This window comes from Carassius auratus, chromosome 50, assembly GCF_003368295.1.
Source record: "Carassius auratus strain Wakin chromosome 50, ASM336829v1, whole genome shotgun sequence".
Lineage (NCBI taxonomy): Eukaryota > Metazoa > Chordata > Actinopteri > Cypriniformes > Cyprinidae > Carassius > Carassius auratus.
In genome coordinates, this window is record NC_039292.1 from 9,712,722 (window position 1) to 9,725,044 (window position 12,323).

The 12,323-nt window shown below is 35.0% G+C and overlaps 1 protein-coding gene across 2 annotated transcripts in view; it reads right to left on the reverse strand.

Moving 5' to 3' along the window:
- LOC113066926 (dedicator of cytokinesis protein 4-like) overlaps positions 1–12,323 on the reverse strand; it is a 63,535-nt gene that overhangs the window by 35,236 nt on the left and 15,976 nt on the right. Inside the window, exons 6-12 of one of the 2 annotated variants that reach the window (XM_026239063.1) lie at positions 10,713–10,861; positions 9,218–9,302; positions 7,256–7,407; positions 6,221–6,302; positions 3,826–3,886; positions 3,043–3,175; positions 2,482–2,570 (exon numbers count right to left, since the gene is read on the reverse strand). In XM_026239063.1, the coding sequence (XP_026094848.1) occupies positions 2,482–2,570; positions 3,043–3,175; positions 3,826–3,886; positions 6,221–6,302; positions 7,256–7,407; positions 9,218–9,302; positions 10,713–10,861 (751 nt within the window). Of the gene's footprint in view, positions 1–2,481; positions 2,571–3,042; positions 3,176–3,825; positions 3,887–6,220; positions 6,303–7,255; positions 7,408–9,217; positions 9,303–10,712; positions 10,862–12,323 lie in introns of those variants that run through there. The other variant, XM_026239064.1, reaches the window with a different exon arrangement.

Genomic DNA, 12,323 nt, shown 5'->3' on the forward strand with positions numbered 1-12,323 from the left:
AGTTTAGGGTTGCATAGAAGAGGTTTGATGGATTTATAAGCTTTGGAAGCATTTATAAAGCCATGGGCTTCATTATGGTTTCATAATGTATTCAGAGTAAGCTGCCCACACGAGTGAAATCACCAGCAGTCCATTCATTTTGATAACACTTGCAAGATGATGCACACCAAGATTACATAACTACTACTCCACCACCTCCACAAAACATGGCATCAACAACACAACACCATGCACTCAGAGACCCCTACTTCGTTTTTCATCTGTTTGCCTTTTTAAACCTAAAACAAACATTGCTGTTCCGTGTTTCTGTTATTTTTTTTAACTCCGAAACAAAATCAATAACGGTAATTTGGCTTTCATCCAAGCGATTAGCTACAAGAGCTGGTGAGTTGCACATTAAAACATCTTGAGTGACAAAAATGTCATGAAAAGGGTCAACTGCTCTCTGTGCGCACGATCGATATGGCGTTCTAGTCCACACTGATAGCTGATGAGTGTGACTGATGAATAGCTACAAATAGTCTTCAGTTAAAAAGAAATTCATTTAGTGTAACTGAATTACTGCAGATGACTAGATGGCATTCACAAGCTGACTGGGATCAGGTTCTTTCTGATCTAGCTGAACGAATTACAGGACTCTGTTTTTGGCTTCTGTGTTTAAAGTGTTTCGTAATTCCTATCCAAATCAAATGTGCCGAGACATCTATTAGTAAGCCACTTTATGGATTCTTCTAAAAGGAATCTGTAGACCTAAAACTGGACCAGACTTTGATATAAATTCAAGATTGTCACAAACAAAAAATAAAGCAACAAAACAAAGCCAAGCAAAACAAAAAAGTAAAAGTCAAGCAAAACAAAAAAACAAAACCAAGCCATAAAACAAATAAAAGAACAAAGCAAAGCAAAGGCGAGCAAAGCAAAAAACAATCCAAAGTCAAACCAAAACAAAAGGCAAAAAAAATAAAATAATAATTTTGCTCATAAATGAAAATATTGTTACAAAAAAAAAGCAAAGCTAAACAACATAAATAAATAAATAAAAAAAATAATATACAATAAAAATACTATATGAATATAGCACATAAAAATTAAATTAAATAAAAATAGTCTCAAGAATATCAAAGAGTTGGGGTGTTTTTAATTTAGGCCAGTAAACAATCACCTAACAAACACTATTACATACTGCCCCATCAGGGAGGCATTCTTCAGATTTTGATAGCCCAAAATGAATTTAACTAGCCTGAATAAAAAGATATCTGCTGAATTTCAAAGACAAAATCAGCATGATCAAAAGCTTCAGTGATTGTATGTTTTCTCCAAATAACAAGACAAAGAGTGTAGGGGTCCAACGGAACACAGATCTCATAATTTGGATCATCTTTTTGAAGGAGCAAAAAAAGAAAAAATAATAATATATATAATTATAAAAAAAAAACTTCAAGTACTTTATTTACACCACAGCAAAAACTAGTAGCATAACTAATAAAGGTCAAGCATTATTAAAGTGAAGTGAACTGTCAGTAATAAAATAAGAACAAATTACCTCAAGGAAGGGATTTCATTTCACTATTCAAGATGATATGGTGATATGTTTTGTTAGTCAGACTGGAACACACAACAGCTCCGGGATGTCGGGTTAGCGATTTTTAAAACCTCTCAGTAAACCTTAGCAACTGCACAAGAGTGTCCTGGCAACTAGCCACAACAACACAGATAAACACCGTTCACATTTTCTTCAGAAAATGTATAAAGAAAGTTGTTCAAGCTGATTTGGCGCACAGGAATTAAACACTTCGCCTTCAATCAATCAACTGCAAATAAAAGACACCACCACTTTTATAAATGACAATAATTAGCTATTAACACGCATTATATTAATTATGACAAATGTCCAACCTAAAATATGCGTGGTTCAGAGGTCTTCTTGAAATGCTGTTCTTATTAAAGTGCCCAAGCCTCTTTTTGGGTCATGTAGATGTCATAAAAACAAAAGCACTTAAATAAACGTTCTCTCTGTTGAATACACACTGCAGTAAGCTCTGACTGCAGGCTTCTTCTGCTACTCAGAACCTGTTGCTAGGAGAGACCTCAGCATTTCTCTGAAAAGAGTTCTGCTATTTATATCTAAAGAGCATGAAGAAAGGAAATTCTGCAGCATGGCTTTGTACAATTTGAATACATCAACTAAATAAATCAGTTGGTTTGACATTTTCAGAAGAACACTGCTGCTATGACAGACAAAATGTTCTTTAAAGGGAAATTTCTGCTACAAATGGACATTCTGTGCGTTATAGCCTTCGTAAGTTGTATGAAAACTATGTGAGGAACAGATTGAAATTCTCCTTTTGTAGAAAGAAAGAAACAAAGTCGTACGGTTTTGGAATGACATGAGATTTTGTTCCTTCTTATAGTATTTTAATTGTTTGTTGAACAAGCCCTTCATGAAGACAAGCTATATTAAATAATGTTTGAGAGTCCTACCTGTATTTGTGCCAATATGGCTGTATCGTGAGCCGACCTTCCGGATAATACTGTCGTGGATTTGGTACCACTCGCTCTCTGCATTACATCTGTGAACATAATATGCCATAAGTTTGATAGATATTACAATCAGTTAACTAGGCGCTGTGTGATATATTTGACCATCATCACAATCACAATGTACTGCATTTATGATGATTTTCTTGGTAATATGAAATGAAGGAAAACTGTGAATACAGTAATAATTATAATGCACTTTTTTCATAGTCCTTCCTTATCTTTCAATTTCGTAAATATGAGATTTAGGTTTTAACATTGTTTGTGATATAAACTTGAGTAGGTAAAACCGAAATAAAGACATTTAACATCAAACGTGATAAAAGTGATTAGTTCTAGATAATGATTTATATTAAATTAAACATTTAAAATACACACTCTCACTTTCTCTCTCTTTCTCTCTCTCTCTCTTTCTCTATATATATTTCTCAATATGGTGAAAATGTATTGTACATTAATTAGCCTTATAAAGTCACTCAAAACAGAATGGGGGGCGATACTCACGAGTAGATCTTCAGCAAATGATCGTCCTTGAAGTCAGCTGTTAAGAGGTCAGCCACGCTAATCACGGCACAACCATATGGACGCTTGTACTGTGTGTTACTCACACTCTTCTTCTCACCTGCGACCATTCGCCCTGTGCACACACAAGTTGAGGCTCACACACTGCTTTTACGAGAACAAATACATACGCTAATACAAACAAATGTAACACAAATTTTCTTATTCTGCCTCAAAGAACACATAACACAGTCACAAGCTAGACATAATGCAACATGTGACAAGTATTACAGCCATGTCTTACCCAGAGACTCTAGCTGACTTGTCAGTTTTATGTAGCTCATATGGCAGAATAATTAACACTTATGTCTTTATAATGACGCTTGAAACACAAAATAGACATATACCAACAACTGTTAGACAACGAACACTTCCCAATCCACTGTGACATGAATTACATACATGCAACTGAGCATTAATCTATATTGCAATATCACAGAAACTGTACCAGTGCAGATCATGCATGTAAGCTACACAGACACAAAGGTGACGTTTACAGACAAAGACACCATCTTTTTCACAACTGACTTGAAGTGGCCTGTCATTCAGCCCATATAATGCTCCCACAACTACTGACTTATACATTTGACGTAATCTGTGAATTAAAGCACTATCAAGCAGTGCACTATCAAATTGTGAATTCCATATGACACCTATGACAGGCTCACTAAGGCGTTATGACAGGTCACACGGCGAGAAAATTCATGTGCATCCAACAGCTCTTACCTATTCTAAAAATATGAGCTACAACATACACATCTTTGCGAAGATCGCTACTTCCCAAATCCTTAAAAAAAGACAAATTGTTTTATTGAGCAATATTTACTAGGTTCCATGCACCAAACATTTCTCTAAACCTACGCTGTTTAAAAGTAACTATTTAAAAGATTAAATACAAAATATTGATTTGACGTTCATTTATTGCCATTAAATAAACAAAAACAGTGCAATCCAATAAAATGCAACAAAATAAAAATAAAATAAAAAGAACTAGCAAAATAAACATAAAAAATTAAAAAACTAAAAATTAAAGATCTAACAAAACAAAAGAACTAACAAACAACAAACAAAAGAACAAAAAAAGAACAAACAAATGAACTAAAAAACAACAAACAAAAGAACAAAAAAAAAGAGAACAAACAAAAAACAAAGGATTTCCTGAAATCCTGATAAACAGCGAGACAAAACAATATTTTGACTTCCAAAGCCACTTTTTTCAATGATCTACACGTTTGCCACAAAGTGGAATCTAAATTTTGGGGCTTTTCACAGAAAATAGTGATTAATTGAAATGAATGTGTTTAATAACTCAGTATTAAATATAATAAATTTTATTACAATTCTAAATCAACTGACAGTCTTTGGGGGAAGAATTGTTGCATTATTCCAAATAAATAGATTATGATCCCCAAATACAAAACAATTGAGATTTACAAAAACAATTTACATAGACAAATAAATAGAATGAGATCTACAAATAATGAACACAAATACATTTTTATGTTACAAACACAACTTTGCCTGCCATTCATTTGTGAATCACGTCCTGTACATTTGTAGATCATTGCACGCATCTGTGGATCGCTGGCTGTGCATTTGTGGACGTTGAAACATTTCTAGCATCAAGAAGCTGACAATCCACATATGCATGGACTCCACCCACCAATCATAGCACGTTCTCGCTATAACCAATCACATTTTGCATTACAAAAAGGGCAGTCTCTTCCTGAAATATCTTCATAATATGCATTGGCTCAAATAGGAAATAAAATTTAATTTATGCATTTAGCAGACGCTTTTATCCAGTGCATTCAGGCTATCAATTTTTACATATCATGTGTTCTCTGGGTATCGAACCCCCAACCTTGCGCTTAACTGTGCAGTGCTCTACCAATTGAGCTACAGGAACACAGGGGTCATAAAAATGTATATGGTAAAAGATGTAAAAAAAATTTACATTTTTTGATGTAAAACTACATGATTTTGTTTACAAGCGTGTTATGGAAGCTTCATTGAAGATGGAAAGAAAAGCGTAATAAGTAACTGACTAATAAATTACTGGATTCAACCTCTTGATAATCATGCGAGTTTGTGTAATAGGTTAAATTGCGTCACACAACAGACAGCTTTTTCCAGTTTTTCAGTGAAGCAGTTTGGATGAGATGGATATGGATATGAGCAGCTATGTGGATCTGACGATGCATATAGCATTAGAAATAATATTTTCAATATTCAATATTCGTGTCTCTGCTTGCTGTCCCACTGTGCTGCGACAGCTATAACTGCAGCTGGATGCATCAAAGCAAATGTGCGAATCATTTGTCGTTCATCGTGTCACGCCTCGTCCAGTGTAAACAGCATCGCAATAGATTTCTATTTGCTTTGGACGCATCGGGAGGGTATTACTGATGATGTTCGGGATCAGTGAATGATCATAAATTGTGTATAATCCTGAGTTTATCCTCATTCACTGATCCTGATGGAAATATAAAAAACCCTAGAATGAATCTGCTCCCACCCTGATTGTAAAACAAAATGTAATTGGTTATAGCGAGAACATGCTACGATTGGTCATCAAGGGTAGCGGTTATATGATTGGCTTGAGTAGACGGTGGATGGAGTCCATACATTTGTGGATTGGTGTGCGTCTTGACTTTAAAATTGTCCCAAAATCCACAAATGCACCCAGCGATCTTTAAATGCACAGGACGCGATTAACAAATAAATGCCAGGCAAAGGTGTGCTTGAAGAATATAAATATATGTCTAATTTAATTTATGTTTGTGAAACTCAAATATAAATAATAATTCTACCCCCATTACTGTCCTACTCAAGATATTTACAAATGTTAACTGTTGCGAAAACAAACATCTAAAATTTCGCTATTTTACATTCTTCAAAACTTCCTGCTCAGATTTACAAAAAAATAAAAACGTCTTCGCATTTAAAGTTAAAACTTTCAAATGAAAAGAAATATTAAACAATATTTTATATATTTTCAGTCAAGGATATGTGTTCCACTTAGGAAACTATTTATCAACAACAACACCAGATTTATTCAATGCCTTCAAAAAGGACCAAGGACATGGCCTTGGTGCACGCTGAAAAGGTCCAAACTTACAACAAAGAGTGTACACTGCCTCTCAGTCTTCTCTGGAGACTTTGGTAGCCCTTGCTTATTGAGGCGCACAAAGAACCTCTCACTGCACAGAAAAAAAGAGAGATGGTCAAGTTCACCACAGACACAGCATGAACCATAAGGAAACACAGTAAGACCGGTGTGTAGTGTCTCCTCTGACACTAGAGCTAGGTAATTACAAGGAGAGGCCCATTGAGGCTCGGTATCTCCTCGAATTCTCCTTCACTTTTACTAAGAGCCCTGGGGCATCACTCGTTCTGAATAATTTAAAACGAGAAGGGGTTCCTGAACAGCAAACCCCCTAACATGAGCGCCGAGAGAGAAGGAAAGAGAGAAAGAGAGACAAAAACCAATGAAAAATTCAAGAAACACATCAAGGCCGTAGTTCCGTCGTGGATTTGAAACATCCCTCAGGCTGATGTATGTAGGATGGAGAGCTGTAAACGTATGCAATGACGTCACAGCCGAATTGAATTTAAGAATATTAGTTTCCCAATAGTGCCGCGATCAACGTAATAGTCTGATACCGTCATACATATATACTCAAGGTAAATACACTGACGGATGACTGGTTGGGGTTGGAGACATCTTTCAGACAGCTAGAAGGAAAATTGTGATTAATAATTAATGAAATCGTGGCCAGATTGAAGTTTTTTGGGGGTCTTGATTGCCGGATCTGACGGACAACTTAGGGAGTAGTCAATATGACAGCCTTTTATTCCATTTAAACTTATAACCTTTTTGATAACCAAAATCAAATGGTTAACAACAATGTATTTAAGTATGCTAGGAGATATTCAAACAATGAAAACAAGACAACACTGGACCCCACTTGCTTTGGTTGCATGGAAGATGTTTTTTCTAAATATCTTTGTGCTCTACTGAAGAAAAAATGCCATACAGGTTTAAACGACCTGAGAATGATTAAATAATGACAGATTCTTCATTTTGTGTGCTTTAATCACACTTCAGTCAGTTTAACACTTGAAATTGGGTGTCTGGGGTCAGAGATGGCACCTGATTGGTCGCATTTCCCTGCTGTCATAGACAAAGTAGAAGACTTCCAGCTCCTCCCCCAGGTTTGAACTCATCATGCTCTTCATCTGAAGGAACAGGTGGTGCATACTGGCCTGCGGGGGAGCCTCACGTCTTCGATGACGTCTCTCCATCTATTCCAAACAACCCAAAATATAATAGAAGGCATTTACAACAAGATCACTCCAAATTTTCTAACAGCAGCCCATCTAACCACCACTAGCAGTGTGTAAAAATACATAAATAAAAACCATGCAATACTGCTTGTATGTATTTATTCGCTATAAACCACATCAGATTATAACGAAGTACATTATTCCATTAGATAATGTAATAACAGATCATTTAAACTGCGCCCAGCACTGTGGTTTCATCTTTAAGATTTAGACCCTTCCTGTGTCTTTCTGAAAAGAAAGATCCTTAACCCTAGGGACGCTAAATTGATGTTTGGTAAATTTTGTGTTTTGTTTCGCTTGCGCCCTGCCCTGCCCTCACTTCCTTCTATCCTCTCTTTAAACACTCACTCTAATCTAGTATATCCACTCCCACATCTTGTTCTCTTTTGTTTCCATCCTTCCTTCTTTTAACCCCTATCCCCACACCTCTGCCCACCCATGGACCATTGGAAACTGGGACACATGTGATCAGGCCTGCAGCTGAGAGAAAAAGGCAGAGAATTTGGTGAATTCAGACTATATTGATACTGTCTCACTAGCTGTCTTTCAAAGATCTAGTGAGTTAGGCAACATTTTAAGACATCACAGATGCTCTCCTGATACAAAAGCTTAACTTAATAATGCTGCCTGCTAAGTTGCTTTTGTTCTGACCGAATTCTAATGCAGAGAATGCAATTCCAATAATGCAATTATCTATGATTTAAACACACACACACCCACACCCACACACACAGAGACAGATATACACATGCATAGATATATATACACATGCATACTATTATTCATTCAGTACCATAAAAATAATTTAAAAATCAATAATAAATAAAAATGTAAAACTATTATATTTTCTGACTATTTTATAACTTTCTATTGTATCCCAAATTTGTTTGTGCTATGTATATTTAATACTGAGATGTATAGTTATAAAACAACAGTATTTAAATTAAATATATTACATACTGTATATATGTATATATATCTATGTACTGTATATTTGTTTATACTATCAAAAATTACCAAAAATAAATAAAATAATAATTAATAACAATATCTAATAAAAATGTGTGTGCTATGTATATTTAATGAGCAGTATAGTTATAAAACAGCAGTAATGTATTTAAAATAATTAAATTAATATTCATTTCTAAGTACAAAAAAATAGTAAAAAAAATAATAAAAAAAAAAAATCTAATAAAACAACAATATATATATATATATATATATATATATTTTAATTATATTATATTATTAATAATATTTAATTAATTGGAATTTTTATTAAAACTGGAAAATTGGAAAATTAAAAATTCCATATCAGTTCCATGTCATTTGGGTCGTTCCCTTAGTAGGCAGCTGCTTATGTCTGCAGTAGGCGGCTACTGTTGTACCAATGAACCGATTGTGCCAATGATGCTGTGTGCATGCCAAATTATAAGGGCAGGAAACTGCATGCATGAAGTGTCTCTGCAGTTTGCAAACAGCCTGTTAATGCGCCATTTAGCATTTCTCTATTGTCCTTAATTACTATCATTTCCCTATGCACAGGCGACTGGAGGTGTGTGTATGTGTGTTTGTGTGTGTGTCTCTTTGTTGAAACAGAGGACGAAGCATTTGAGAGAGAGCCTTAGCGTCGGGTCGAGCTGCAGTTGCCATAGTAACACAGCAAAGAATAAGGGTAGCAGAGGAGGGAGGTGAGGTGACTCATGGGTAATACGAATGTGTGTGCGTGTGTATGCGTGTACGTGAGCGTGAATGTATGACTACCCACCAGCCGATACAGCTCTGTGATGCTGATCTCATCAGGGTCCACCATACTGAAGTCCCTCCTGGGCACCAAATCCAAACCCAGCTGTCTGTCATACACAAAAACACATTTTGATTCTATGATCTCACTATAGTTCTCATATTTTTTTGCATTTTGTTTTTATAAACATATTTATATTAAATAATGTTACAAAATATTGATCTTTATTATTATTATTATTGTTGTTGAAATATTAAATTTATAAATAATAAAATGTATTAAAAATTATGTAAAGTATTGTGAAACCCCTATTTTTAATTATTCATTCAATTACATTATATTAAATGTATCTAATTTATTATAATTAAACACATAAATCATAATTATTAGAAACCCCCTTAAATGTGCAATAACCACAGATTTATGTTTATTTTGCTATCATTATTTTATTTTACAAATTATTACATTGTTTTTATTTAACCAACAGTTTTTGTCTTTGTTGTTATTAATATCGAGCTTTATTTTTTCCCTAAATTCCATTTTATTTTTTCCCAAATTCCACGTTTTCTGTTTTTTATTTATTTATTATGTTTTAATGGTTTAATAAAATTTTATTCGATGTCTAATCAACTGAAGTCATCAAACTTCAACAATGTAATAATTTCTGAAACAATTCACAAATGATAGCTAATTTAATGTTTTAATTTTTCTAAAATACTGAGTTTACCATTTAAATTTTACACACACAATATACAAATATATAAATGTATACACATTTATTATCAAAAAACTTTACAAGTTTAATTAGTCTTATAAAATGTAATCAATGAAATTGGAAATATTTCTTTAATTTTTGATTTCTCTCATTTTTGGCAAATAAAGTGCAGCACAACAGAGGTTTTAAAATCAAAACATGGACGAAAAATAATATGATTTTGTGCGATATTCCTTAAAATATCACATAAATATCACCTTGACTTTTGTTTTATTCATCCAAATTTTGACAAATTCTGTGACATTCCACTTTACACAGTAAATTCCATTATTATGACTGGATTCCATGATTCCGTCCACATTTTGGAACTCATAGGTTCCTATATACAACAAAAACCCAAATAATTTTCAGAGAACAATCTGCAGTAACATTCACAAAGCATGAATCTAATGTGTGAATAATCAATTTCATTGTAAAGACTCCAAAAAAACGACTATATACTGAAAGACACAAAAAACCTATATGTAACACGTCCCACTCGTTACTACCATCTGCGACTTATTTTTTTTTTAGAGAGAAAAACCACATATAAACATTCAAACACATGGCTGACAGATTGGCCAGCATTTGCCTGCAACTCATCATCACTGTCCCCTCCACTGCGTTCCACCCACTGTTTTTATGTGTACTGCACAAAACATGAAAAAAACAATGTGGCAAAGACAGGAAAGCCCAACTCAAATGGCATAAATGAATCAAACTGAATGATTTCACAAGAACCAGTACAGTAACTGTATAACTCACTCGTTTCCCCAGTCCAGTCGTGCCGTGATGTGCTGTTTGATGTCACTCAAGCGGTCGTGAGTGAGGTGGCCCACCAGAACCTGCTGCCGCAGCTCCAATATCTCATTCATCACGTGCCACAGCCTGTGAAAAAGATCCCCTTCATTTCTCTGAAAGAGACAGGAAGAACACGAGTGGGTGACAGAGAAAGTATGTTTATATTTTTTCTAATTAAATTAGCAATGAAAAAAAAGTTTTGGCAGAAACCGTTTTCAAATCTTACCAAGCATTTTTTACAATGCAATGGTTAAAAATAATCACAATGTAAAATTGCATGAATCAATCAATAAAAAAATAAAAAATAAAGAGATAAAAAAATTGTCAAGGTTAGTAACTCATTTAACAACTTTTACATCAATTTTGAATAGTACAAAAAAAATCCTTGCACAAGGAGGGCAAGGCAGAAAAGGTCATTGCAAAAGAGGCTGGCTGTTCACAGAGCTCTGTGTCTAAGCACATTAATAGAGAGACGAAAGGAAGGAAAAGATGTGGTAGAAAAAAAGTGTACAAGCAATGGGGATAACTGCACCCTGGAGAGGATTGTGAAACAAAATCCATAAAAAAATGTGGGGGAGATACACAAAGACTGGACTGCAGCTGGAGTCAGTGCTTCAAAGAACCACTACGCACAGATGTATGCAAGACATGGGTTTCAGCTGTCGCATTCCTTGTGTCAAGCCACTCTTGAACAACAGACAGCGTCAGATGTGTCCAAAGACAAAAAGGACTGGACTGCTGCTGAGTGGTGCAAAGTTATGTTCTCTGATGAAAGCAAATTTTGCATTTCCTTCGGAAATCAGGGTCCCAGAGTCTGGAGGAAGAGAGGAGAGGCACACAATTCATGTTGCTTGAGGTCCAGTGTAAAGTTTCCACAGTCAGTGATGGTTTGGGGTGCCATGTCATCTGCTGGTGTTGGTCCACTGTGTTTTCTGAGGTCCAAGGTCAACGCAGCCGTATAGCAGGAAGTTTTAGAGCACTTAATGCTTCCTGCTGCTGACCAACTATATGGAGGTGCAGATTTCTTTTTCCAACAGGACTTGGCACCTGCTCACAGTGCCAAAGCTACCAATACCTGGTTTAAGGACCATGTAATCCCTGTTCTTAATTGGCCAGCAAACTCGCCTGACCTTAACCCCATAGAAAATCTATGGTGTATCGTGAAGAGGAATAATGCAATATGCCAGACCCAAGTATGCAGAAGAGCTGAAGGCCACTATCAGAGCAACCTGGGCTCTCATAACACCTGAGCAGTGCCACAGACTGATCGACGCATTGCTGCAGTAATTCAGGCAAAAGGAGCCCCAAATAGTATTGAGTTGTGCATGCTCATACTTTTCATGTTCATACTTTTCAGTTGGCCAAGATTTCTAAAAATCCTTTCTTTGTATTGGTCTTAAGTCATATTCTAATTTTCTGAGATACTAAATTTGGTATTCTCTTTAGTTGTCAGTTATAATCATTAAAATGAAAATAAATAAACATTTGAAATATATCAGTCTGTGTGTAATGAATGAATATAATATTCAAGTTTCACTTTTTAAACGGAATTAGTGAAATAAATCAACTTTTTGA